General features: G+C 35.9%; 1 protein-coding gene across 1 annotated transcript; it reads left to right on the forward strand.

Annotated features, from left to right (window-relative positions):
* Nucleotides 1–276: 276 nt before the first annotated feature.
* On the forward strand, nt 277–25,682 carry LOC109427979 (uncharacterized; the record flags this gene model as incomplete). The annotated part of the gene is made up of 3 exons (XM_062843606.1): nt 277–7,837; nt 7,895–12,508; nt 25,303–25,682. Coding segments are annotated over exons 2-3 (1,767 nt in total), but the record flags the coding sequence as incomplete, so codon positions are not given.
* Between the last annotated feature and the right edge of the window lie 622 nt (nt 25,683–26,304).

Below are 26,304 nucleotides of genomic sequence, written 5' to 3' on the forward strand. Positions count from 1 at the left end.
CCAAGATTATTTTAAGGACAGACTTGTTAGAATCCCAAAATGCAGCCACAATGGCCGCCTTTGGTACCTACTCACGATTTCGAGAGCACAAAACTCTTCGTAAACAAAACCAGCATACCTGTTCTTTTTATTTGAAGCTTATTACAAGAGCAAGAGCAGAATAATAAAATGCACTGTTGTTTGAAGCTTGCTTCTTGAGATTTGTGCGTCGGAAGTTCTGATGCATTGTTGAAGCGGGATTTCAAGACGTTTGTCCTTAAGCGATTCCTCCAGGAATTCCACCAGTTATTCCCCCAGGAATTGTTTCAGGGACTCCTCCAGAAATTCCTCCTAATTCTTCCAGAAGATTCCTTCAGAATTCCATCCAGGAATTTCTCCAGGGTCTCCTCGAGGAATTCCTCCAGGAATTTTGCAGGGCATTTTTTCAGAAGTTTCTCTCAATCCATCCAGTAATTAATGCAAGAATTCCTCCAAAGATTCCTCCACGAATTCCCAAAGGAATTCCTCCAGGGATTCCTTCAGGCATTCCTCCAGGGGTGTGAAGAATTAGCAATAAGTTAAAATTCACAAATACAAAGAAATTAAAAAAAAAATTCCTCCAGGACTTTATCCCGGAATTTCTCCAGGAACTCCTCTAGGTGATACTCCAGAAAATACCCCTAGAATTTTTTCAGGAATTCCTCCAACAATTTCTCTAGGGATTGATCCGGGAATTGTTTCTGGACATCCTTCAGAAATTATGTCAGAAATTTCTCTAGGAAATTTTCCAAGATTACCCTCAAGAATTTTGCACGGACTCCTCCAGGCATTCATCTAAGAATTTCTCCTGAGATTCCTTCATGAATTGCTTCAGGGATTTCTTCACCAATTCCTCCAGAGATTTTTTCAGGGATTCCTCTAGGATTCCTTTGAATATTCTTCCAGAAAATTCTCCAGAAATTCCTTTTTTCCAGCAAAACCGCTAGGGATTTCATAAGAACCTTTTCCGGGAAATTCGCCAGGAATACCTTCAGGAATTTTTCATGGATTCCTCCAGATACTCCTCCAGGAATTCCTCTAGAGATTTCCCCAGGGATTTCATCACAAATCCCTTCAAGGATTTCTCCAGGGATTTCTTCAGGAATTCTTTCGAGAATTTCTATAGGAATTCCTCCAAAAATTTCGCTAGAAATTCCTCCAGGATTTTCTCAAGGGTTTTTTTTTCAGAAATATAAAAATAATATACAACTCCCAGAATTCCTCTGGAGATTCCTCTAAAAACTTATCCAGTTATTCTTTCATGAATTCCTCTAGAAATTCCTCTAGGAACTCCAACGGGCATTCCTCCAAGATTTTATCCAGGAACTTCTCCAGGAACTTCTCCAGGAACTCCTCCAGGAAATACCACAGGAATTGCATCCTTTAGAAACTGTGTCAGCAATTCCTCTAGGGATTCTTCCAGGCATTTCTCCAAGAATTTCTCTGGATTTCCATCAGGGATTGCTTCAGGAATTACTCCAGAGATTTTTCCATGAATTTTTCCACGGTTTTTTTCAGGGATTTTCCCATGGATTCCTCCAGGAAATCCTTCGAAGATACCACTGGGAAATCCTCCAAAAGTTCCTCCAAGGATTCTTCCAGGAAATTCTCTATGGATTTCTTCAGAAATTATTCCAGGTAGTTGATTGATTTAGCTATATCAGAAGAATATAGAAGCCCTAGGCTGGTTCGTATCTTTCCAGGAAGTTCTCCAGGAATACCTTCGTGAATTTATCATGGGTTCCCTTAGGTATTCCTTCAGCGATTTCTCCACAAATTTCTTCAAGGATTCCCCCAGAGATTCCTTAAGGAATTCCTTAGAGGATTTTACCAGGAATTCCGCTAGAAATTCCTCCAGAAATTCCTCAATGGATATTGTTCAGAAATAGAAAAATTACAGAAAAATAAATATAAATCTCCCAGAATTCCTCTGGAGATTCCTCTAGAAACTCATCCAGTAATTCTTTCGAAAATTGTTTCTAGGAACTCTTCCAGCCATTCATCCAGGATTTTATCCAGGAATTTCTCCAGGAAAAACACCAGAAATTTCATCAGGAATTCCTCCAGAAATTGCTCCTGGACATCCTACAGAAATTATGTCAAGAATTCCTCGGGAAATCCTCTAAGGATTTATTCAGAGATTCTTCCAGAAATTTCACCATGACTACTTTCAGGAATTTTTCAGGTTTTCCTCCAGACATTCCTCCAGGAGTTCTGCCAGAGATTCGTCCAGGGTTTGCTTCAGAGATTTCTCCACGAATTTCTCCAGAGATATTCCCATAGATTACTCCAGGGAATCCTCCATAAATTCCTCCAAGGGTTCTTGAGAATCCTAGTGGAATTTCTCAAGTGATTTTTTCAGAAATTCTCCAGCAATTCCTCCCAGAATTGCTTTGGAGATTTCTCCTGGATTTTTTCTAGGGATTACTCCAAGAATTTATCCAGAAAATTTCTCCAGGAATTCTTGCTGGGTCTTATCCAAGATTTTTTTCAGGAATTACGCCAGGAATTTGTTCAGAAGTTTCTCCAGGCATTCCTCCAGGATTATCTCTAGAAATTTTCCCAGGAATTGCTTTAGTGATTCTTCCAGGAATTCCTTCAGGCATTTCTTGAAGAATTCCTCCAAAGATTCCATCTGAAATTTCTCAAATATTTCCACTAGGAATTCCTCAAGAGATTTCTTTTGAAATTTTTCTATGGATACCTCCCAGAATTCCTCCAGGAATTTCTCCAGAATTTCGTACAAGGAATCCTTCAGGAATTGATCTAGGATTTCTTCTAGGATTTCCTCATGAGATCTCTTCAGATATTTCTCTAGGTATTCCTCCCATAATTAATACGGGAATTCATCCAGGTATACATCTAGAATTATTCCAGGGATTCCTCCGGGAATTCCTCTGGGATTTTTTTACAGGGATTCTACAAGGCTTCCTCCAGGCATTTCTGTAGGAATTGCTCCAGGAATTAATCCATGTGTTTCTTCAGGGATTTATCCAGAAAGTTTTCCATGGATTGCTCCATGAATTCCTCATGGATGATTTCTTCAGGCTTTTCTCTCAGGTTCGCTTTAAGAATTCATTTAGGAGTTCCGTCGAAAATTTCCGAAGTCCTTCTATCATCTTTTCAGTGAAGTACCCAAGAACTTCTCCAGGATTACCTGATGATTTATTTTAATTTTTCGAGATTTTCTGGAAGAATTTTTTCAGCGAATAGTATTGGAAGACAATTTGAAAAGGATTTATACAGGAACTAAGAAATTCTTAGCTAGTCCTCAAAAGAGTTCAGCTATAATTTCTCATGAATGTTTTGTAGATATTAACAAAAAAAATCAGAGCAAAATAATGCACGAGTAAATAAAAATCCTTAATCTTCCAGGAATTGGCCACCGCTACCAGAAACACGTTGATTTTTGTAGATCTCTTTATAACGTATTGCGCGCAAAGTACAACAGAGTGACTGCTGAAGGGTTAAATAATGTCTTTAGAATATAATATTATTATATCCAATTTCATCATATTGCGTTTAGTTATGAACGTACTAGGTACAAATTTGCTAAGGGGGCTTGCCCCCCCCTGACCGAAAAGCTGGCTACGCCCTTGTGCACAACATTGCTGATGTAACTAACAAACTACAAAAAATACAGAAAACTACGATTTTTTTTAGGAAAAATATACAATGCTGTTATAATTTCAAATTGTCAATATTCCATATATTTGCGTATTTATCTAAAATATATTTGCAGAACATTGTTGACATTATTCGGGCAAAAACACTACAAAAAATCAGGAAACTACGAATATTTCCGGCAAATTTATAATTTTGTAATAACATAAGATTGACATAATTCTGGTCAAAGAGCTACAAATAAATCAGAAACTATTAATTTTTCAAAAAAAATACAATTTTTGCAAGTTGATCTCAATTTCTAATTCATTTTATGATTTAAAAATATTTGCGTTGTACATTCAAAACATCTTTGGTTAACCATATTGATATAGGGTAATTGTTCCCTTCGTTGTGGTAGTACCTAATGTTGCGGTAGTGGCGTTTGAGCACTTTTTCGACTGAAATGTTACCAAAAGGCATTTTTAATAGATGTATTATGCTTTAATAATGAGATTGCACTTTTTGTGTGCCTAAGATTTGCCCAAAAATCTATTTAAAAAAAATATTTTCCTTAATATTTCTGCTGCAGTGTTCCTATTGTTGCGGTATCCCATATGATTTCAATGGGATACCGCAACATTAGGAACCGAAATTAAATTTTACCTCCATAATAGAAACAGTGTGCCTATTGTTGTGGTATGCGATTTTTGATCGAAAACAGAGAGAAACGATAGTTTTCATATTTTTCCGGGCAAATTTGGATAGAAAACTACCTACTAACGTTTTGAAACCCTTTATTAGATAAAAAGATCATATTTTTTTAAACTAATTTACCTTATTACCACAACGATCGGCACACTTACCCTAGTTCTGATCGAAAAACAACGAAAAAATCGGAAAAATACAAATTTTTCGAGAAAATTATACAATTTCGTTATAACTTCAAATTGATCTCAGTATTTCATACATTTATGAATGAAAAAAATCCAAATTTTTCCGAAGCAAATTTGCAAACCATTGTTTATATTATGCTAGCTAAAGCACTACAAAAATTAAGAAAATTTCAAAATTTTCCGAAAACATACATTTTGATTATAACTTAAAATTGATCTCAGCATCCCATACATATTATGATTTCAATATACATAGTTGCACATTTATACAGAACAAGTATTTTTAAAACTCGTAGTTTTCTGATTTTTTGTAGTTCTTTGGAGAGAAATCTATCAACAATATTCTGCCAACTTGTTTTGGATAAATACGCAAATATTTTAAAATCATAAAATGTATGGGTAATTAAAATTAATTTGATGTTATATCAAAATGGTATACTTTTCCTATAAAATACGTAGTTTTCTGATTTTTTTGTAGTTCTTTGAAGAGAAAAATATCAACAGTGTTTTGAGAATTCGTTCCTTAGGTATATGCGCACATTTTGAAATAAAAAAAATACATTGGTCATCGCGACCAATCGCGACCAATAATAATCTACAAATTTGTTCTGGATATATACGCAAATATTTTAAAATCATTAAATGTATGGAAATTTGAAATTAGTTTGAAGTTATAACAAAATTGTATATTTTTCCTGAAAAATTCATAGGTTTATTGAATTTTTTGTAGTTCTTTGATGAGAAAAATATCAACAATGTTCTGAGAATTTCTTCTTCATACGCATATACGCGCTCATTTTAAAATTGGCCATCGCGATAACTTTGAAGTTACAAAAGAAAATATGGTTTTCTCTGTATTATACGTTGTTTTCTGAATTTTTTGTGGTTCTTTGGCCAGATTTATATCGATAATGATCTGAAAAATTGTTCTGAATAAATACGCAAATATTTTAAAGTCATAAAATGTATGGGAATTCGAGATTAGTTTGAGATTGTATGATTTTCCTGAAAAATTTGTAGTTTTATGAATTTTTTGTAGTACTTTGGCCAGATTTACATCAATTATGTTCTGCAAACTTGTTCTGGATATAAACGCAAATATTTTAAAATTGGACGTTAAAATTTTTATAAAGGACCTGAAATTCACTCCGAAGCGGTTTCTGTTTTGATTTCTAGAAAATTTAGGGCTAACTGATCTTGATGAAATTTTCACCACTTTATTTTTATTATATTGTTAATTCATGGGCAAATTTTCAGATGTTTTAGAAAAGTATCAATAAAGTTATAGCCTAAACCCTTTCCACAATGAGTGTACAAGAATCCCAAAACCTCGTTTTCTAGTGTCGGAGGTATCTCCGCTAATACCCATACCAAAGTTATATTCAACACGTTGAAAAAATATCGCTTTTTGTACTCTGCATTAGCTGGTGGTGGTGGCCAACCGCGCGAGTTACGGAAGGTTAAAGAACCCAATTGTTATTAATGGTTTTTATTTATTTAATTTGAAGTTTGATCATCATTTAATAGCATCTAGTGAAATAATCAATATTTACTAAGGTATTCGTAATTATGCATTTAGTCAGGCTGCTCCAAAAACTAAATATGAAAAGGTTCTCTGGACAAACAGAAAGGTTTTGAGGCTTGAAAATATTGTTTATTACTTACATATTTCACCTCCACCCCCTCGTATTTTTGGCCAAGTCAGTCAATATACTTTCTTCATAAAACTATTAGAATTTTTAAGTGAAATTTGAATCTATTCAACAAATACGATGAGTTTTTCATTTTGACAAATTATACATGTCTTCTTATTTTTTAATCATCTAATTGATATTTTCCATTATACACGAGATGGCCAACATATTTGGGATAAGTATTTTTTTTCCCTCAACAAAAAGTTCGACTAGCTGTAACTTCAGTGCTTGAAAAATCTTTCATATCGACTCTTTGTCCATATGTTATATGTGCATCATTGGTACACATTTGAGCTCCATTGACTAATCTTTCGCAAAGCTAGAACCGTTCTCGTTAAACACTATTTTTTTGACAACAACAAAAATTTTTGATCTGCCATTTCTTGGAAACTAGAAAACCGCGAATCGAAAGTAATTTTGAACGTTAATCAAAAATTAACTCATCTTCATAAAGCAAGTTTTGTATTAGAATTGAATGAGACTAAATGATATATTTTCCATTAATAAAATATTTCAGTAATACACAATGACTCGTAGATTCACAAACCAACAAAAAGCAGACTTTGCGCGATATTTATTGCAACATCCGGTCGATTGTTTCGATTTGGGCATGGATGAGTATATGGAAGTGTGCAGTTTGATGAAAGTTGGGCCAAATGCAGTGAAGAAGAATAAGTTTGTTAATCTCATCAACATGAATCGATTATTAGGGGAGTTTAAGACAAACAAGGAAAAATGGGTAAAAATACTCAACAGCACTGCGAGTTCTACAACTGAAGAAATCTTGGAATTGGATACATTTGAAAATCGCAACGAAAACTGCCGGTGTGAAGATTGTTTGAGGCGTAGCAGTTGGAGTGGTGTACGAAGGTACAAGTTCAGTCAGTACGAATATAAAGCAACTGAAATGCTTATTGAAATGCAACACGAGGAATGGCTGAAGTATTCAACCGTTGATGGTCGGGGAAATTTGAAATTAAAACCTGGTAAGTATTTTTTTTATGTTCATTGTGCTTAAAATGTTATACCCATGCTTCCGTTTCCAATTCAAAATATGAACTGTTGACTTTCAATTAAATTTATAGGATATGCCGGCATGATCATCAGTAGCTTGAAAAAAGCTGGATGGCCCTGTATGCCAGCTTGCAAAGATAACTACTACTTGGCCACAGAAGAGTGCTTAAGAATTGCGGTATATTGTACGTGGGGTGATGAAAATCCCTGTAATTTGCTTCATTTGGATTACTATCCGAACGACAAGCTCTGTAATCAAGAAAATGGAGCTAAGCGTTTTAAAGTTAAAAGCACCGATTTACCAGTACGACACTGTACCAACACATATAAAGTGCCTCAGTTGCGAGGAGAAGCAAGAGCCACAGCACTATGTGATGCATCAAAAATGATGCCAAAAGCCCACGGAAATTATCTAATTGCGAATTACGGTGAAGATAATTTCGTAATGCCTCGGGATAAATGGCCTGTCTCGCAATCAGTTTTAAAAAACCTTCGTGCTGAGTGGTTGAACCAATATCGCGTTACATCGGACTTAATCCAGCAACTTCTGCTGATGTGGACAGCCGAGAAACAAATGCCATCAGTGCTTAAGCAGTCACATGAAGATTTTCGGTAATTGATTTCTTCCTAATTCCATGATCATTTGTCATAGATAACATTTTTTTCCAGATACTTCCAGTACCTTGCAATCGGACCGGTCAAGCTCATATTATTGTGTGACGATCAATTAACAATTTTGAAGAAAGAGAAAGAAAGGTACGACGCAAACACAGCGATGAAGCCACCGCGGTTTGCTATTGAAATGGATGCAACTTCCGGTATTTGTGCTGCTTTGAAGGGCTGCGAGGACAAAAGGAGGGATAACTACGCTCTTGTCAGGCCAATTCAAATTCCGGGCGATAACACATCGACAAAAATGATCACATCCTTCGCTGACTATGTGAGCACTGATCAGTCCAGCAGAAGTATTTTCTTTTTTTTGAATGAGTTTAAAGAAAACTTCATTCGTAAATTTGGAAAAAATACATGGCCACCAATGAACGGTACAATACATTGTAATACTGTGAAATATTTTGAATTTTTAATATATTTTTTTTCATACTTAGCGATAGTCAGCGATTTCTGCTGGGCACAAATTAATGCGATCCTCAATCTAAGTGGGCTTGATGTGGTGCAATATCTTAATATCATGTATGACTACACCTGCAAATGCGATGAAGAGCTGGAGAAGAGAGTTGACAGCACAATCATATTAGTGTTTTTGTGCATAACGCATCTATCTAAGAATTTCCTAAAGGATTTGGAAAAGTTGGCGGAACCAGAGGAAGTAAGTTCGTTGGGGAATACACTAAACAGCAAAAACCACTGCGTACATATACAGGGGATAGACATAACTTGTCGAGAAGTGCATCAAATATTCTCAAATTTCTACTGTAAGTTCGTCAACTAGATGTGTATCAGTGGTCCAAAATTAGAAAAGATCGGACCATTCTCCACGAAGCTACAAAGAATCTTGAAAAAGGTAAAACTATTTGATAGCCAACTTTGAGCTATAATATATCTGGATTCAATAAACCGGTTGAAATGAAATTTCGACCAATTATGACTTATATAATGAGCTATGAAAAACCATTGACTTAAATTAATATTTTTAACACGGAAGAAAATTATAACGATTAGATTATTTTTCTAATAAAACACCAAATTTCCCAAAATATCAACATCGTTTCAAAATTCAAGATGCAATTATAGTTCATTTAATTCTCTCTAATTGACTTGTATATAAATGTGTTTTGAAGGAAAGTAACAACATAGCTACCAATAAAAGTTATAGAATGCATATTAAAAATGGACCAACTTACTAAAGAATCATGAAAAAATTAAAATCGCTATAATTTTGTCTCTTGTTAAAAATTTCAAGTTAAGTCAAATGTTTTTCAGAAATAAATATTTGTAACGGCCTTATATAAGTCATAAATGGTCAAAATTTCATTTCAATCGGTTCATTAAATCCGGAGATCTCAAATTTGAACCACTGATGCACAACTAGTTGATGCACTCACAGTAAAAATTTGAGAATATTTGATGCTTTTTTTTCGAAAAGTTACAGCTAATTGAACATTTTTTAAAAAGTGAAAATTTTGCTTGTCCCGATCATTTTGTCTATCTCCTGTAGTTCTGCGTAAACATTGCCATCATCAAAGCAATATTTGATATTATAATTCGAAATTTCATGAAATATTTTAAAAAGCAGACGGTTATGGCTTTCTCAGCTATTTACGCTGTTTAGTGGATTTTTTTAAATTATCGTACAAATTGGTACGAAGGTTTTCAGAATACAATGAATTTTTTTTTCAGAGGTAGGGTTTATATACACTCCCGATCAAAAGTTTGGGGTCACCCCCTCAAAAACATGACATTTGTTTAGGCCCATATCTCCGCCGCTTTGCGTCCGATTTCAAAACCCTAGGTCTTATTCGAAAGATTATAAGTCAGAGTTACTTTGAACATGATTTCGGTGAAAGTTTTTCGAACATTTTTGTATGTAAACTTAACCCAAAGCCAAAAAGAATTAAAATTGAATTATAGATGACGAAGATAACACCAAATCAGTTTTACATGTTTTACGACAGTGACTCCAAACTTTTTGCTGATGAGAGGTGCCCCCAAACTTTTGGTCGATGACATTAGGAGGTAATTTACTTTATATTTTTTTTCCTAGATTTTTTAGCCAAGTTCGGTAAAAGCAGTTGAAAGCTTATAGGAAATAGGTTATATTGCGACTCTCATCTTAAAGTTTGGTCGACCCAATCTCCAACGACACTGCCGTAAGTTTATATTGATTTTTTAGAAAATTTGGCAACTTTGGGTTAAGTTTACATACAAATATTTTTGAAAAACTTTCACCGAAATCATGTTCAAAGTTACTTTGACTTATTTTCTTTCGAATGAGACCTAGGATTTTGAAATCGGACGCAAATTGGTGGAGATATGGGCCTAAAAAATGACATGTTTTTGAGGGGGTGACCCCAAACTTTTGATCGGGAGTGTATATATGAACAAACTAAATTGAAAAAAAATCAGGGTCACCCAATTTTCCGGAAAACTTCAGGGAAAAGCAAACATTTTCCACATATTCCACATACTTAGAAAAACCATAACTCAACAACAAAGCATCGTAGGCACAGTTTTTTTTTTGTGAAATCATAAGCAAATTTTCTCAGCAATAAAATAAATACAAAATGAAAATTTTTTCCAATAAATTTTCCACTGATGAGGAAAATCGGTTGGAAAAGTTTATTTCTTTTTTTATGTCCAATTTTAAGGAAATTGTCCAGATGTTTTCTTTGAAAAATCATAACTTAAAAAACATCGTAGACACAATGAAATCGTAAACATTTTTTTCAGTGACCCACAAAAAATACAAAATAAAAATTGCTTTCCACAATTTTTTCCACTGTTAAAGAAAATTGGTTTGAAAAGTCGAAAAAACTATTTACGAAAAATTCCCAAAACATTTTTTTGAAAGAAATTTCATATGCTATATTCTGTGAAATTTTCAAGATGTGTTTTTTTTTGTGCCTGACCAATTTTGTGGAAATTGTCCAGATGTTGGTTATTAATTTGCTCAAAATGATCATTACTCAGGAAAGAAAAAACAACACATCTTGAAAGTTTCACAGAATATAGCGTATAAAATTTCCATCCAAACATATTTTTTTTAGAATTTTTTGTAAATAGTATTTCCGACATTTCTAACCGATTTTCCTCAACAACAATTCATTAAATTCTGATAACCTTCGTACCAATTTGTACGATGATAAAAAAAACCCTCAAGTCACTGTTATTACGATATATTTCAGATCAAAACCGTTCTAAAAGTTATTTTCGTGGCAATGGTCCACAGCCGAGATTATACAGATGTTTTAAAATATTTCGAAGTGATGGTGAAAGTCTTGAGTGATCCAGACACAGATGTGGAACTGACGTTGAAGCATCTCAACTATGACGAAGCAGACGCATTCATGCAGCAGGCTAACGATTGCGAAGAAAAAACCTTTGAGAAAATGAGCGATCCAATTTACAAGCGGTCGCCGTTTTATAAAGATGCTAAGACAGTTTATGAAAACGCAATTGATGGTAAAACGACAAAACAAAATCAAAATTTCACTTTGGAATTTATGAAGCAGTACATGGCACTGGTTCCTCTGTGGACAGCCATTTGCCATTTACCGAAATCATCCTCTCATACAGAATTCCCAACGAAGTTCCGTTTCAACACCAACAATATAGAAAGTCACTGGTGTGAAGAAAAAGAAGCTTTAAGATCTGCGGTGTTGGATGTGGGAAAACTTCCGATCCCAGTTGATCGCTTTGTGAGGGCAAAAAAGGATGAAACAAGAGCTGTAATTATACGTTACAGAAATGCCATCCCAAAAAGCAGACTGAACTGCCGGCCGAAAAGCTATAGAAAGCCAATTGGAAGTGATGTCCCAAAAAGTAACTCGGAAATGTCAGAAAAGGATATAGTAAATGCCGAATCGCAGTGGAAACGAGTTCCCAAGCGAGATCGTACACCGCAGAACACTGGACTGGCTTCGAAACGGGCGCGCAAAAGGTTGTTCGACAGAAGTGTGGAAGACATCGAACTCAAACCTTCAATCAAAACCTTTATTGAACTTAAAACAAAGCTTGATTCAAACGCTCCAGGGAAACAATATTTCATTGGTAGACTGGTCTATCGAGAAAGGATACATTTATTAGATATTCTGGACATCCAATGCTTGGCTGATCATACGGAGTTGTACGAGTCTACGGTTGAGTCGGCATTAACTGCAGTGGGAGTGGACAAAAAAGACACGTACGTGTGCGAGTTCCATGAAGGGCGCCAGCTATATGGATTTGGGCTCTACGAAAATTTCGAATCACTGGATAGCCAAACTTCGGCGCAACATGTGAAAACAGTGGAACACATATTGAAGCACAAGAAGGTGATTGTTCCAATACTGCATAACAATCACTTTTATCTGACATTGGTTGATTTTGCAAAGAAGAGGCTGGAGCTTTTCAACTCCTTGAAAACAACGACGTCTTTGACAGCGCAAGGAGTATTCAACCGGTGGATGGACGTTTTGTCCTTTCTGTGTGCATCCTCTAAATCACTAAAAAATGTGAAGAAAAATCAGCACACTTGGACATACGATGACATTCCAACAACACAACAAAAGGATGGTGTCAGCTGCGGAATTTTTGTTTTTTATTTTGCGGAGCAGCTATTGAATGGTAAGATTTTGTTTTGTAATAAATTGTTCAGAAAAAAATTCATTATTTGGAACTCATGAAAAAAAAAAGTCAATTAACCCTTCGTCTGTTTTTTCCTGAATGCATTATTAAAACACTTTTTCATATAAATCTGTGTTTTAAATCGCCTGGCAAAAAGATGTATTTGATCAAATGCTCAAATACGAATATATATATAAAAACGAACAGATAAAGGGGAAGAAGGGTGCTAACCGAAAAAAATATGCTTTATTCGTCTACTTTTATATACAAAGAAACATTAATCTATTATCTATTTAATTGCTTTTGCATATTTATTTCACAGGGAAAACAACATTCACTGACAAAATAGACGTCAGTGAAAAAAGAAAAGAGATTTTCAAATTATTGAGAAACTTCTTAACTAGTGACATCTGCTTCAACTGCGGAGGAAGCCTGATTCCTATCAATAGAATCAGCTGTGCACAGTGTAACAGACATTGTTGCCTAAATTGCTACCGAAATTCCGATGTTGGAAAAACATTGGGAACATTTACCTGCAATGGATGTAAATAAATAAAAATGTGAATTCAATGCATTTCGCATTTACAAACGCTTGGTAAGTACTCAAAATAGGTTAAATTTCAATAAATTTAAGTTAAAAATGCAGAAATGGTTAATGAGTAAAATATCATCAATCTTCATCTAAATAATTGGTATATATTTTTCTTTCAGTGAACGACAGGATTTCATTATCTTTTGTACAACCTATTTATTTGATTTCATGTTTTTCAGTATTGCTTATTATACACATGAAAAATAAACACACATATATATCTAACAATTGAACTAAACTTTGTCCAGTAAGGGGCTGTTCATAAACCACGTAGACTTTTTGGGGGGATGAGGGGGGGTTCTGGCCAAAGTCTATGCTCCAAACAAATTTTCAAATTTTTGTATAGACAAAAGTCAACGAGGGGGAAGACCAAATTTTGGTCTACGTGGTTTATGAACAGCCCCTAAAAGTTCCTGCAGTTTCATTCTTACTCTCACGTGGACTTTTTTGTAATATGTTACTACAGTAACAACGGTAAGGTAGGTGGTGCAGCAAAATTATGTGTTTCTAACAGAGCATTTATAATAAAAAGAACAAACTATTCATTTAGATCTCAACTTTGAATTTTACTCTAACACCAATGAGAAAAAAATATTATTTACTGATAAAAGAACACTACACCTGCATAGATTACCTCAATTTTCAAAGAATTTCTAACATTATATAAAAAAAATACTGATAGAGCACATTTAACTAATCAAAGATTTCAATTTTGAAAGTCCCTCCAAATATGTTTGTATGACTCGTTTTCTCTTATATAAAATTATAATTCACTTATAGAACACTTCACTTCTTTATGATTTCAATGTAAATAGATTGCCCCTTAACCCGGAATTCCTTGAGGACATTATAGAACGTTTAAAGTCCTGCAGGTTGATGTGGTTCAACCAACCTGCAAGGCTTTTCTCAGCTTTAAAATTATTTATAACAAATAAAAAAAAAACTCGAATTTGCTTATAAGAGAACACTTCACTTCTTTATGATTTCAATGTCAACAGATTGCTCCTTAACCCAGGAAGTCCTTGAGGACATTATAGAATGTTTAAAGTCCTGCAGGTTGATGTGGTTCAACCACCCTGCAAGGTTTTTCTCAACTTCGAGATTATTCCTAACAAATATGAAAAACTCTAATTTACTTATAAGAGAACACTTCACTTCTTTATGATTTCAATGTCAACAGATTGCTCCTTAACCCAGGAAGTCCTTGAGGACAATATAGAACATTTAAAGTCCTGCAGGTTGATGTGGTTCAACCACCCTGCAAGGCTTTTCTCAGCTTTGAAATTATTTCTAACAAATATAAAAAAACTAATCAAAGATTTCAATTTTGAAAGTCCCTCCAAATATGTTTGTATGACTCGTTTTCTCTTATATAAAATTATAATTCACTTATAGAGCACTTCACTTCTTTATGATTTCAATGTCAACAGATTGCTCCTCAACCCAGGAAGTCCTTGAGAACATTATAGAACGTTTAAAGTCCTGCAGGCTGATGTGGTTCAACCACCCTGCAAGGTTTCTCTCAACTTTGAGATTATTCCTAACAAATATGAAAAACTTGAATTTACTTATAAGAGAACACTTCACTTCTATATGATTTCAATGTCAACAGATTGCTCCTTAACCCAGGAAGTCCTTGAGGACAATATAGAACATTTAAAGTCCTGCAGGTTGATGTGGTTCAACCACCCTGCAAGGCTTTTCTCAGCTTTAAAATTATTTCTAATAAATAAAAAAAAAACTCGAATTTACTTATAAGAGAACACTTCACTTCTTTATGATTTCAATGTCAACACATTGCTGGGGCCCATATAGCCGAGGCGGTAAACGCACGGGTATTCAGCATGACCATGCTGAGGGTGACGGGTTCGATTCCCGGTCGGTCCAGGATCTTTTCGTAAAGGAAATTTCCTTGACTTCCTTGGGCATAGAGTATCTTCGTGCCTGCCACACGATATACACATGCAAAATGGTCATTGGCAGAGGAAGCTCTCAGTTAAAAACTGTGGAAGTGCTCATTGAACACTAAGCTGAGAAGCAGGCTTTGTCCCAGTGAGGACGTTACGCCAAGAAGAGAGAGAGAGTCAACACATTGCTCCTTAACCCAGGAAGTCCTTGAGGACATTATAGATCGTTTAAAGTCCTGCAGGTTGATGTGGTTCAACCACCCTGCAAGGTTTTTCTCAATTTTGAGATTATTCCTAACAAATATGAAAAACTCGAATTTACTTATAAGAGAACACTTCACTTCTTTATGATTTCAATGTCAACAGATTGCTCCTTAACCCAGAAAGTCCTTGATGACATTATAGAACGTTTAAAGTCCTGCAGGTTGATGTGGATCAACCAACCTGCAAGGCTTTTCTCAGCTTTAAAGTTATTTCTAATAAATAAAAAAAAACTCGAATTTACTTATAAGAGAACACTTCACTTCTTTATGATTTCAATGTCAACAGATTGCTCCTTAACCCAGGAAGTCCTTGAGGACATTATAGAATGTTTAAAGTCCTGCAGGTTGATGTGGTTCAACCACCCTGCAAGGTTTTTCTCAATTTTGAGATTATTCCTAACAAATATGAAAAACTCGAATTTACTTATAAGAGAACACTTCACTTCTTTATGATTTCAATGTCAACAGACTGTTCCTTAACCCAGGAAGTCCTTGAGGACATTAGAAAACGTTTAAAGTCCTGCAGGTTGATGTGGTTCAACCACCCTGCAAGGTTTTTCTCAACTTTGAGATAATTCCTAACAAATATGAAAAACTCGAATTTACTTATAAGAGAACACTTCACTTCTTTATGATTTCAATGTCAACAGATTGCTCCTTAACCCAGGAAGTCCTTGAGGACATTAGAAAACGTTTAAAGTCCTGCAGGTTGATGTGGTTCAACCACCCTGCAAGGTTTTTCTAAACTTTGAGATAATTCCTAACAAATATGAAAAACTCGAATTTACTTATAAGAGAACACTTCACTTCTTTATGATTTCAATGTCAACAGATTGCTCCTTAACCCAGGAAGTCCTTGAGGACATTAGAAAACGTTTAAAGTCCTGCAGGTTGTTGTGGTTCAACCACCCTGCAAGGTTTTTCTCAACTTTGAGATAATTCCTAACAAATATGAAAAACTCGAATTTACTTATAAGAGAACACTTCACTTCTTTATGATTTCAATGTCAACAGATTGCTCCTTAACCCAGGAAGTCCTTGAGGACATTAGAAAACGTTTAAAGTCCTGCAGGTTGATGTGGTTCAACCACCCTGCAAGGTTTTTCTCAACTTTGAGATAATTCCTAACAAATATGAAAAACTCGAATTTACTTATAAGAGAACACTTCACTTCTTTATGATTTCAATGTCAACAGATTGCTCCTTAACCCAGGAAGTCCTTGAGGACATTAGAAAACGTTTAAAGTCCTGCAGGTTGTTGTGGTTCAACCACCCTGCAAGGTTTTTCTCAACTTTGAGATAATTCCTAACAAATATGAAAAACTCGAATTTACTTATAAGAGAACACTTCACTTCTTTATGATTTCAATGTCAACAGATTGCTCCTTAACCCAGGAAGTCCTTGAGGACATTAGAAAACGTTTAAAGTCCTGCAGGTTGTTGTGGTTCAACCACCCTGCAAGGTTTTTCTCAACTTTGAGATAATTCCTAACAAATATGAAAAACTCGAATTTACTTATAAGAGAACACTTCACTTCTTTATGATTTCAATGTCAACAGATTGCTCCTTAACCCAGGAAGTCCTTGAGGACATTATAGAACGTTCAAAGTCCTGCAGGTTGATGTGGTTCAATCACTCTGCAAGGTTTTTCTCAACTTTGAGATAATTCCTAACAAATATGAAAATCTCTAATTTATTTATAAGAGAACACTTCACTTCTTTATGATTTCAATGTCAACAGATTGCTCCTTAACCCAGGAAGTCCTTGAGGACATTATAGAACGTTCAAAGTCCTGCAGGTTGATGTGGTTCAATCACTCTGCAAGGTTTTTCTCAACTTTGAGATAATTCCTAACAAATATGAAAATCTCTAATTTATTTATAAGAGAACACTTCACTTCTTTATGATTTCAATGTCAACAGATTGCTCCTTAACCCAGGAAGTTCTTGAGGACATTATAGAACGTTTAAAGTCCTGCAGGTTGATGTGGTTCAACCACCCTGCAAGGTTTTTCTCATTTTTGAGATTATTTCTTACAATTATGAAAAACTCGAATTTACTTATAAGAGAACACTTCACTTCTTTATGATTTCAATGTCAACAGACTGTTCCTTAACCCAGGAAGTCCTTGAGGACATTATTGAATGTTTAAAGTCCTGCAGGTTGATGTGGTTCAACCACTCTGCAAGTGTCAATTTCTTGATTTTGCTTTGGCTGACCAAGCCATGTGGGAAATTACACTGTTGAAAATGCTTTGACATCCATGTGCACAACAGAACATGTGCTCGATGAACAAATTGAGATTTGAAATTATGAAAAGAAATCCACGTACTCCGGTGAGACTCGAACTCACGACTCCCAATTCGCTAGACGGGCGCTTCTATTCCTTCAAGCTACGGAGTCACTCGACTATCTCCGTCGCCAGCAGGCCTAGAACTGAACTCGATTCCACAATCGCACATGGTTATCTTCTTTTCACAATCCAAACCCCCTTCGGATGGGATTAGATGAACATCTAACACATTGTCTGTTGTGCACATGTATGTCAAAGCGGGAGAGGAAGTTATTTTTAATTGTCGAGAGCTTCGGGCACTGCCTTCCAATCACTTATTGGTATGGCAATTAGTGTGCAGTCGGACTCTCGACGGGTCGGTCCTCGGCCAATAAGTGATTGGAAGGCAGTGCCCGAAGCTCTCGACAATTAAAAATAACTTCCTCTCCCGCTTTGACATACATGTGCACAACAGACAATGTGTTAGATGTTCATCTAATCCCATCCGAAGGGGGTTTGGATTGTGAAAAGAAGATAACCATGTGCGATTGTGGAATCGAGTTCAGTTCTAGGCCTGCTGGCGACGGAGATAGTCGAGTGACTCCGTAGCTTGAAGGAATAGAAGCGCCCGTCTAGCGAATTGGGAGTCGTGAGTTCGAGTCTCACCGGAGTACGTGGATTTCTTTTCATAATTTCAAATCTCAATTTGTTCATCGAGCACATGTTCTGTTGTGCACATGGATGTCAAAGCATTTTCAACAGTGTAATTTCCCACATGGCTTGGTCAGCCAAAGCAAAATCAAGAAATTGACATTTGTAAGGTGCTACGGTCACCCTTACCGTATTCGGTCGGCCGAGGACCGACCCGTCGAGAGTCCGACTGCACACTAATTGCCATACCAATAAGTGATTGGAAGGCAGTGCCCGAAGCTCTCGACAATTAAAAATAACTTCCTCTCCCGCTTTGACATACATGTGCACAACAGACAATGTGTTAGATGTTCATCTAATCCCATCCGAAGGGGGTTTGGATTGTGAAAAGAAGATAACCATGTGCGATTGTGGAATCGAGTTCAGTTCTAGGCCTGCTGGCGACGGAGATAGTCGAGTGACTCCGTAGCTTGAAGGAATAGAAGCGCCCGTCTAGCGAATTGGGAGTCGTGAGTTCGAGTCTCACCGGAGTACGTGGATTTCTTTTCATAATTTCAAATCTCAATTTGTTCATCGAGCACATGTTCTGTTGTGCACATGGATGTCAAAGCATTTTCAACAGTGCACTCTGCAAGGTTTTTCTCAACTTTGAGATAATTCCTAACAAATATGAAAAACTCGAATTTACTTATAAGAGAACACTTCACTTCTTTATGATTTCAATGTCAACAGATTGCTCCTTAACCCAGGAAGTCCTTGAGGACATTATAGAACGTTTAAAGTCCTGCAGGTTGATGTGGTTCAACCACCCTGCAAGGTTTTTCTCAATTTTGCGATTATTCTCAACAAATATGAAAATCTCTAATTTACTTATAAGAGAACACTTCACTTCTTTATGATTTCAATGTCAAGAGATTTCTCCTTAACCCAGGAAGTCCTTGAGGACATTATAGAACGTTCAAAGTCCTGCAGGTTGATGTGGTTCAACCACTCTGCAAGGTTTTTCTCAACTTTGAGATAATTCCTAACAAATATGAAAATCTCTAATTTACTTATAAGAGAACACTTCACTTCTTTATGATTTCAATGTAAAGAGATTGCTCCTTAACCCAGGAAGTCCTTGAGGACATTATAGAACGTTTAAAGTCCTGCAGGTTGATGTGGTTCAACCACCCTGCAAGGCTTTTCTCAGCTTTAAAATTATTTCTAACAAATAAAAAAAAACTCGAATTTACTTATAAGAGAACACTTCACTTCTTTATGATTTCAATGTCAACAGATTGCTCCTTAACCCAGGAAGTCCTTGAGGACATTATTGAATGTTTAAAGTCCTGCAGGTTGATGTGGTTCAACCACCCTGCAAGGCTTTTCTCAGCTTTGAAATTATTTCTAACAAATATAAAAAACTCGAATTTACTTATAAGAGAACACTTCACTTCTTTATGATTTCAATGTCAACAGATTGCTCCTTAACCCAGGAAGTTCTTGAGGACATTATAGAACGTTTAAAGTCCTGCAGGTTGATGTGGTTCAACCACCCAGCAAGGTTTTTCTCATTTTTGAGATTATTTCTTACAAATATGAAAAACTCGAATTTACTTATAAGAGAACACTTCACTTCTTTATGATTTCAATGTCAACAGACTGTTCCTTAACCCAGGAAGTCCTTGAGGACATTAGAAAACGTTTAAAGTCCTGCAGGTTGATGTGGTTCAACCACCCTGCAAGGTTTTTCTCAACTTTGAGATAATTCCTAACAAATATGAAAAACTCGAATTTACTTATAAGAGAACACTTCACTTCTTTATGATTTCAATGTCAACAGATTGCTCCTTAACCCAGGAAGTCCTTGAGGACATTAGAAAACGTTTAAAGTCCTGCAGGTTGATGTGGTTCAACCACCCTGCAAGGTTTTTCTAAACTTTGAGATAATTCCTAACAAATATGAAAAACTCGAATTTACTTATAAGAGAACACTTCACTTCTTTATGATTTCAATGTCAACAGATTGCTCCTTAACCCAGGAAGTCCTTGAGGACATTAGAAAACGTTTAAAGTCCTGCAGGTTGTTGTGGTTCAACCACCCTGCAAGGTTTTTCTCAACTTTGAGATAATTCCTAACAAATATGAAAAACTCGAATTTACTTATAAGAGAACACTTCACTTCTTTATGATTTCAATGTCAACAGATTGCTCCTTAACCCAGGAAGTCCTTGAGGACATTAGAAAACGTTTAAAGTCCTGCAGGTTGATGTGGTTCAACCACCCTGCAAGGTTTTTCTCAACTTTGAGATAATTCCTAACAAATATGAAAAACTCGAATTTACTTATAAGAGAACACTTCACTTCTTTATGATTTCAATGTCAACAGATTGCTCCTTAACCCAGGAAGTCCTTGAGGACATTAGAAAACGTTTAAAGTCCTGCAGGTTGTTGTGGTTCAACCACCCTGCAAGGTTTTTCTCAACTTTGAGATAATTCCTAACAAATATGAAAAACTCGAATTTACTTATAAGAGAACACTTCACTTCTTTATGATTTCAATGTCAACAGATTGCTCCTTAACCCAGGAAGTCCTTGAGGACATTAGAAAACGTTTAAAGTCCTGCAGGTTGATGTGGTTCAACCACCCTGCAAGGTTTTTCTCAACTTTGAGATAATTCCTAACAAATATGAAAAACTCGAATTTACTTATAAGAGAACACTTCACTTCTTTATGATTTCAATGTCAACAGATTGCTCCTTAACCCAGGAAGTCCTTGAGGACATTAGAAAACGTTTAAAGTCCTGCAGGTTGTTGTGGTTCAACCACCCTGCAAGGTTTTTCTCAACTTTGAGATAATTCCTAACAAATATGAAAAACTCGAATTTACTTATAAGAGAACACTTCACTTCTTTATGATTTCAATGTCAACAGATTGCTCCTTAACCCAGGAAGTCCTTGAGGACATTAGAAAACGTTTAAAGTCCTGCAGGTTGATGTGGTTCAACCACCCTGCAAGGTTTTTCTCAACTTTGAGATAATTCCTAACAAATATGAAAAACTCGAATTTACTTATAAGAGAACACTTCACTTCTTTATGATTTCAATGTCAACAGATTGCTCCTTAACCCAGGAAGTCCTTGAGGACATTAGAAAACGTTTAAAGTCCTGCAGGTTGTTGTGGTTCAACCACCCTGCAAGGTTTTTCTCAACTTTGAGATAATTCCTAACAAATATGAAAAACTCGAATTTACTTATAAGAGAACACTTCACTTCTTTATGATTTCAATGTCAACAGATTGCTCCTTAACCCAGGAAGTCCTTGAGGACATTATTGAATGTTTAAAGTCCTGCAGGTTGATGTGGTTCAACCACCCTGCAAGGTTTTTCTCAATTTTGCGATTATTCTCAACAAATATGAAAATCTCTAATTTACTTATAAGAGAACACTTCACTTCTTTATGATTTCAATGTCAAGAGATTTCTCCTTAACCCAGGAAGTCCTTGAGGACATTATAGAACGTTTAAAGTCCTGCAGGTTGATGTGGTTCAACCACCCTGCAAGGCTTTTCTCAGCTTTAAAATTATTTCTAACAAATAAAAAAAACTCGAATTTACTTATAAGAGAACACTTCACTTCTTTATGATTTCAATGTCAACAGATTGCTCCTTAACCCAGGAAGTTCTTGAGGACATTATAGAACGTTTAAAGTCCTGCAGGTTGATGTGGTTCAACCACCCTGCAAGGTTTTTCTCATTTTTGAGATTATTTCTTACAAATATGAAAAAACTCGAATTTACTTATAAGAGAACACTTCACTTCTTTATGATTTCAATGTCAACAGACTGTTCCTTAACCCAGGAAGTCCTTGAGGACATTATTGAATGTTTAAAGTCCTGCAGGTTGATGTGGTTCAACCACCCTGCAAGGCTTTTCTCAGCTTTGAAATTATTTCTAACAAATATAAAAAACTCGAATTTACTTATAAGAGAACACTTCACTTCTTTATGATTTCAATGTCAACAGATTGCTCCTTAACCCAGGAAGTCCTTGAGGACATTATAGAACGTTTAAAGTCCTGCAGGTTGATGTGGTTCAACCACCCTGCAAGGTTTTTCTCAATTTTGCGATTATTCTCAACAAATATGAAAATCTCTAATTTACTTATAAGAGAACACTTCACTTCTTTATGATTTCAATGTCAACAGATTGCTCCTTAACCCAGGAAGTCCTTGAGGACATTATAGAACGTTTAAAGTCCTGCAGGTTGATGTGGTTCAACCACCCTGCAAGGTTTTTCTCAATTTTGCGATTATTCTCAACAAATATGAAAATCTCTAATTTACTTATAAGAGAACACTTCACTTCTTTATGATTTCAATGTCAACAGATTGCTCCTTAACCCAGGAAGTCCTTGAGGACATTATAGAACGTTTAAAGTCCTGCAGGTTGATGTGGTTCAACCACCCTGCAAGGCTTTTCTCAGCTTTAAAATTATTTCTAACAAATAAAAAAAACTCGAATTTACTTATAAGAGAACACTTCACTTCTTTATGATTTCAATGTCAACAGATTGCTCCTTAACCCAGGAAGTTCTTGAGGACATTATAGAACGTTTAAAGTCCTGCAGGTTGATGTGGTTCAACCACCCTGCAAGGTTTTTCTCATTTTTGAGATTATTTCTTACAAATATGAAAAAACTCGAATTTACTTATAAGAGAACACTTCACTTCTTTATGATTTCAATGTCAACAGACTGTTCCTTAACCCAGGAAGTCCTTGAGGACATTATTGAATGTTTAAAGTCCTGCAGGTTGATGTGGTTCAACCACCCTGCAAGGCTTTTCTCAGCTTTGAAATTATTTCTAACAAATATAAAAAACTCGAATTTACTTATAAGAGAACACTTCACTTCTTTATGATTTCAATGTCAACAGATTGCTCCTTAACCCAGGAAGTCCTTGAGGACATTATAGAACGTTTAAAGTCCTGCAGGTTGATGTGGTTCAACCACCCTGCAAGGTTTTTCTCAATTTTGCGATTATTCTCAACAAATATGAAAATCTCTAATTTACTTATAAGAGAACACTTCACTTCTTTATGATTTCAATGTCAACAGATTGCTCCTTAACCCAGGAAGTCCTTGAGGACATTATAGAACGTTTAAAGTCCTGCAGGTTGATGTGGTTCAACCACCCTGCAAGGTTTTTCTCAATTTTGCGATTATTCTCAACAAATATGAAAATCTCTAATTTACTTATAAGAGAACACTTCACTTCTTTATGATTTCAATGTCAACAGATTGCTCCTTAACCCAGGAAGTCCTTGAGGACATTATAGAACGTTTAAAGTCCTGCAGGTTGATGTGGTTCAACCACCCTGCAAGGTTTTTCTCATTTTTGAGATTATTTCTTACAAATATGAAAAACTCAAATTTACTTATAAGAGAACACTTCACTTCTTTATGATTTCAATGTCAAGAGATTTCTCCTTAAGAGTGGTTCAACCACTCTGCAAGGTTTTTCTCAACTTTGAGATAATTCCTAACAAATATGAAAATCTCTAATTTACTTATAAGAGAACACTTCACTTCTTTATGATTTCAATGTCAAGAGATTGCTCCTTAACCCAGGAAGTCCTTGAGGACATTATAGAACGTTTAAAGTCCTGCAGGTTGATGTGGTTCAACCACTCTGCAAGGTTTTTCTCAACTTTGAGATAATTCCTAACAAATATGAAAATCTCTAATTTACTTATAAGAGAACACTTCACTTCTTTATGATTTCAATGTCAAGAGATTGCTCCTTAACCCAGGAAGTCCTTGAGGACATTATAGAACGTTCAAAGTCCTGCAGGTTGATGTGGTTCAACCACCCTGCAAGGCTTTTCTCAGCTTTGAAATTATTTCTAACAAATATAAAAAACTCGAATTTACTTATAAGAGAACACTTCACTTCTTTATGATTTCAATGTCAACAGATTGCTCCTTAACCCAGGAAGTTCTTGAGGACATTATAGAACGTTTAAAGTCCTGCAGGTTGATGTGGTTCAACCACCCTGCAAGGTTTTTCTCATTTTTGAGATTATTTCTTACAAATATGAAAAACTCGAATTTACTTATAAGAGAACACTTCACTTCTTTATGATTTCAATGTCAACAGACTGTTCCTTAACCCAGGAAGTCCTTGAGGACATTATTGAATGTTTAAAGTCCTGCAGGTTGATGTGGTTCAACCACCCTGCAATGTTTTTCTCATTTTTGAGATTATTTCTTACAAATATAAAAAACTCGAATTTACTTATAAGAGAACACTTCACTTCTTTATGATTTCAATGTCAACAGATTGCTCCTTAACCCAGGAAGTTCTTGAGGACATTATAGAACGTTTAAAGTCCTGCAGGTTGATGTGGTTCAACCACCCTGCAAGGTTTTTCTCAACTTCGAGATTATTCCTAACAAATATGAAAAACTCTAATTTACTTATAAGAGAAACACTTCACTTCTTTATGATTTCAATGTCAATAGACTGCTCCTTAATCCAGGAAGTCCTTGTGAGCATTATAAAACGTTCAAAGTCCTGCAGGCTGATGTGGTTCAACCACCCTGCAAGGATTTCCCCAATTTTAAGTTTATTTTATGTTAATTATGTTAATAGACTGCTTCTTAACCCAGGAATTGCCTTTCTTTCTACAATCAAAGGTTTACTCAAATAATCTGACAAGGTACAATTCCCTAGGATTTTATTGTAAATAGATTTCTGCTCAGTAGGGGAAGTCCTTTAAGACATTATATCACGATAATAGTCCTTCACAATGATATCGTTTAACTGTTCGATCGATATGTATTTTATTTCTTAAATGAATGTTTTTCTAGCAATATCGCAATACTCTGAGTAAAATTACACCCAATTCCTTATGATTGGACTCTAATAAGTATGATTTTATCCTTGAACATCCTTAAAAGTCTTTTTCGTCACCCATGTTGTTAGAAATTCCTTGCAGGGTGGTATGGTGCAGGATAACAAGCCGTACTAAAATTGTTCTAAAAATATACTGCAGGGTGGTGTGGTGCAGGGTAACAAAACCAGCCTCAAGCTAACACTCCTTTTCCCTTCACCCCTAGCATGCTGCCTCCACTGCACCACCTGTCATAGGACTGCCGACTGGGACGAATGTGTCGCCAAAAACAAGTCCGTCGAATGCACCATTGAGGAGGTGAACAATTTTCACCACTATATGTCCCAAGACAATAGTGGTGTACCAGCGCTCGTCAAAGAAATGGAAGAGAATGTCACTTTCAGTTGTTACACGATTGAATCGACCAAACATAATACATGGAATGGCGTTCGCCAACCGATTTTGTCGGCCGGATGCACACTGGAGACGGTGGACATTTGTGATGGGTGGCCTTGGTATATTGAGATTACTCGTTGCGGAATGTGCAATACAACTGGGCTTTGTTCCGGTGGTGATAGAAGTTCAATTGAAAGACTAGTGATGGGAGTGAGTGTTTTTGTAGCAGTGAGCGTGTTGGGTAGATTGTTTTAATTGAATTAAAATAGTGGTCAATGTCACCTGATCAAGGTTTTGCATAGAATCTCTCTTGCTTCGATGCTCACGGCAACACACGTCTTTCTCTCGCTGTAGAAGATGAAAATAGCATTGCAAATTAATTCAGATTGCTTACGTGCTAGGGAAGAGTGTTGTAAGAGTAGTGACAGCGTTAAGGTAGATTGGATCTAATAAATTCACAATAGCATACATTTAATGGTTAATATATGATAAAGATTTGCATTTTGATGTGAAACACTAACATTTGGTTTCAACATCAATCGACCAGTTTTAGTTTATTATTGAGAAGATGTAAAAGTGCTTGAGAGAATTGTTAACAAATTTTCCTAGATCACGCAATGAAAAATCGCTTGAAGCACATGCGAAGTTGCAGCCGGCATTTCTGAATCATCGCGACGAACCAAGTACCACCTCTGCTGCTGTTTGTGTTAGTGAGATAGGAGAAACAGCTGATTGTCTGGCGACGACTCTGGTGATGGTTTCGCCTGCGACGGAATCAAATCGTCGCGTTCAATAAGCGGGAAAATCGACAATATACAAGATCAAATAGCAT

The sequence above is a fragment of the Aedes albopictus genome, unplaced genomic scaffold (genome assembly GCF_035046485.1).
Source record: "Aedes albopictus strain Foshan unplaced genomic scaffold, AalbF5 HiC_scaffold_338, whole genome shotgun sequence".
In the NCBI taxonomy this organism is placed as follows: Eukaryota; Metazoa; Arthropoda; class Insecta; order Diptera; family Culicidae; genus Aedes; species Aedes albopictus.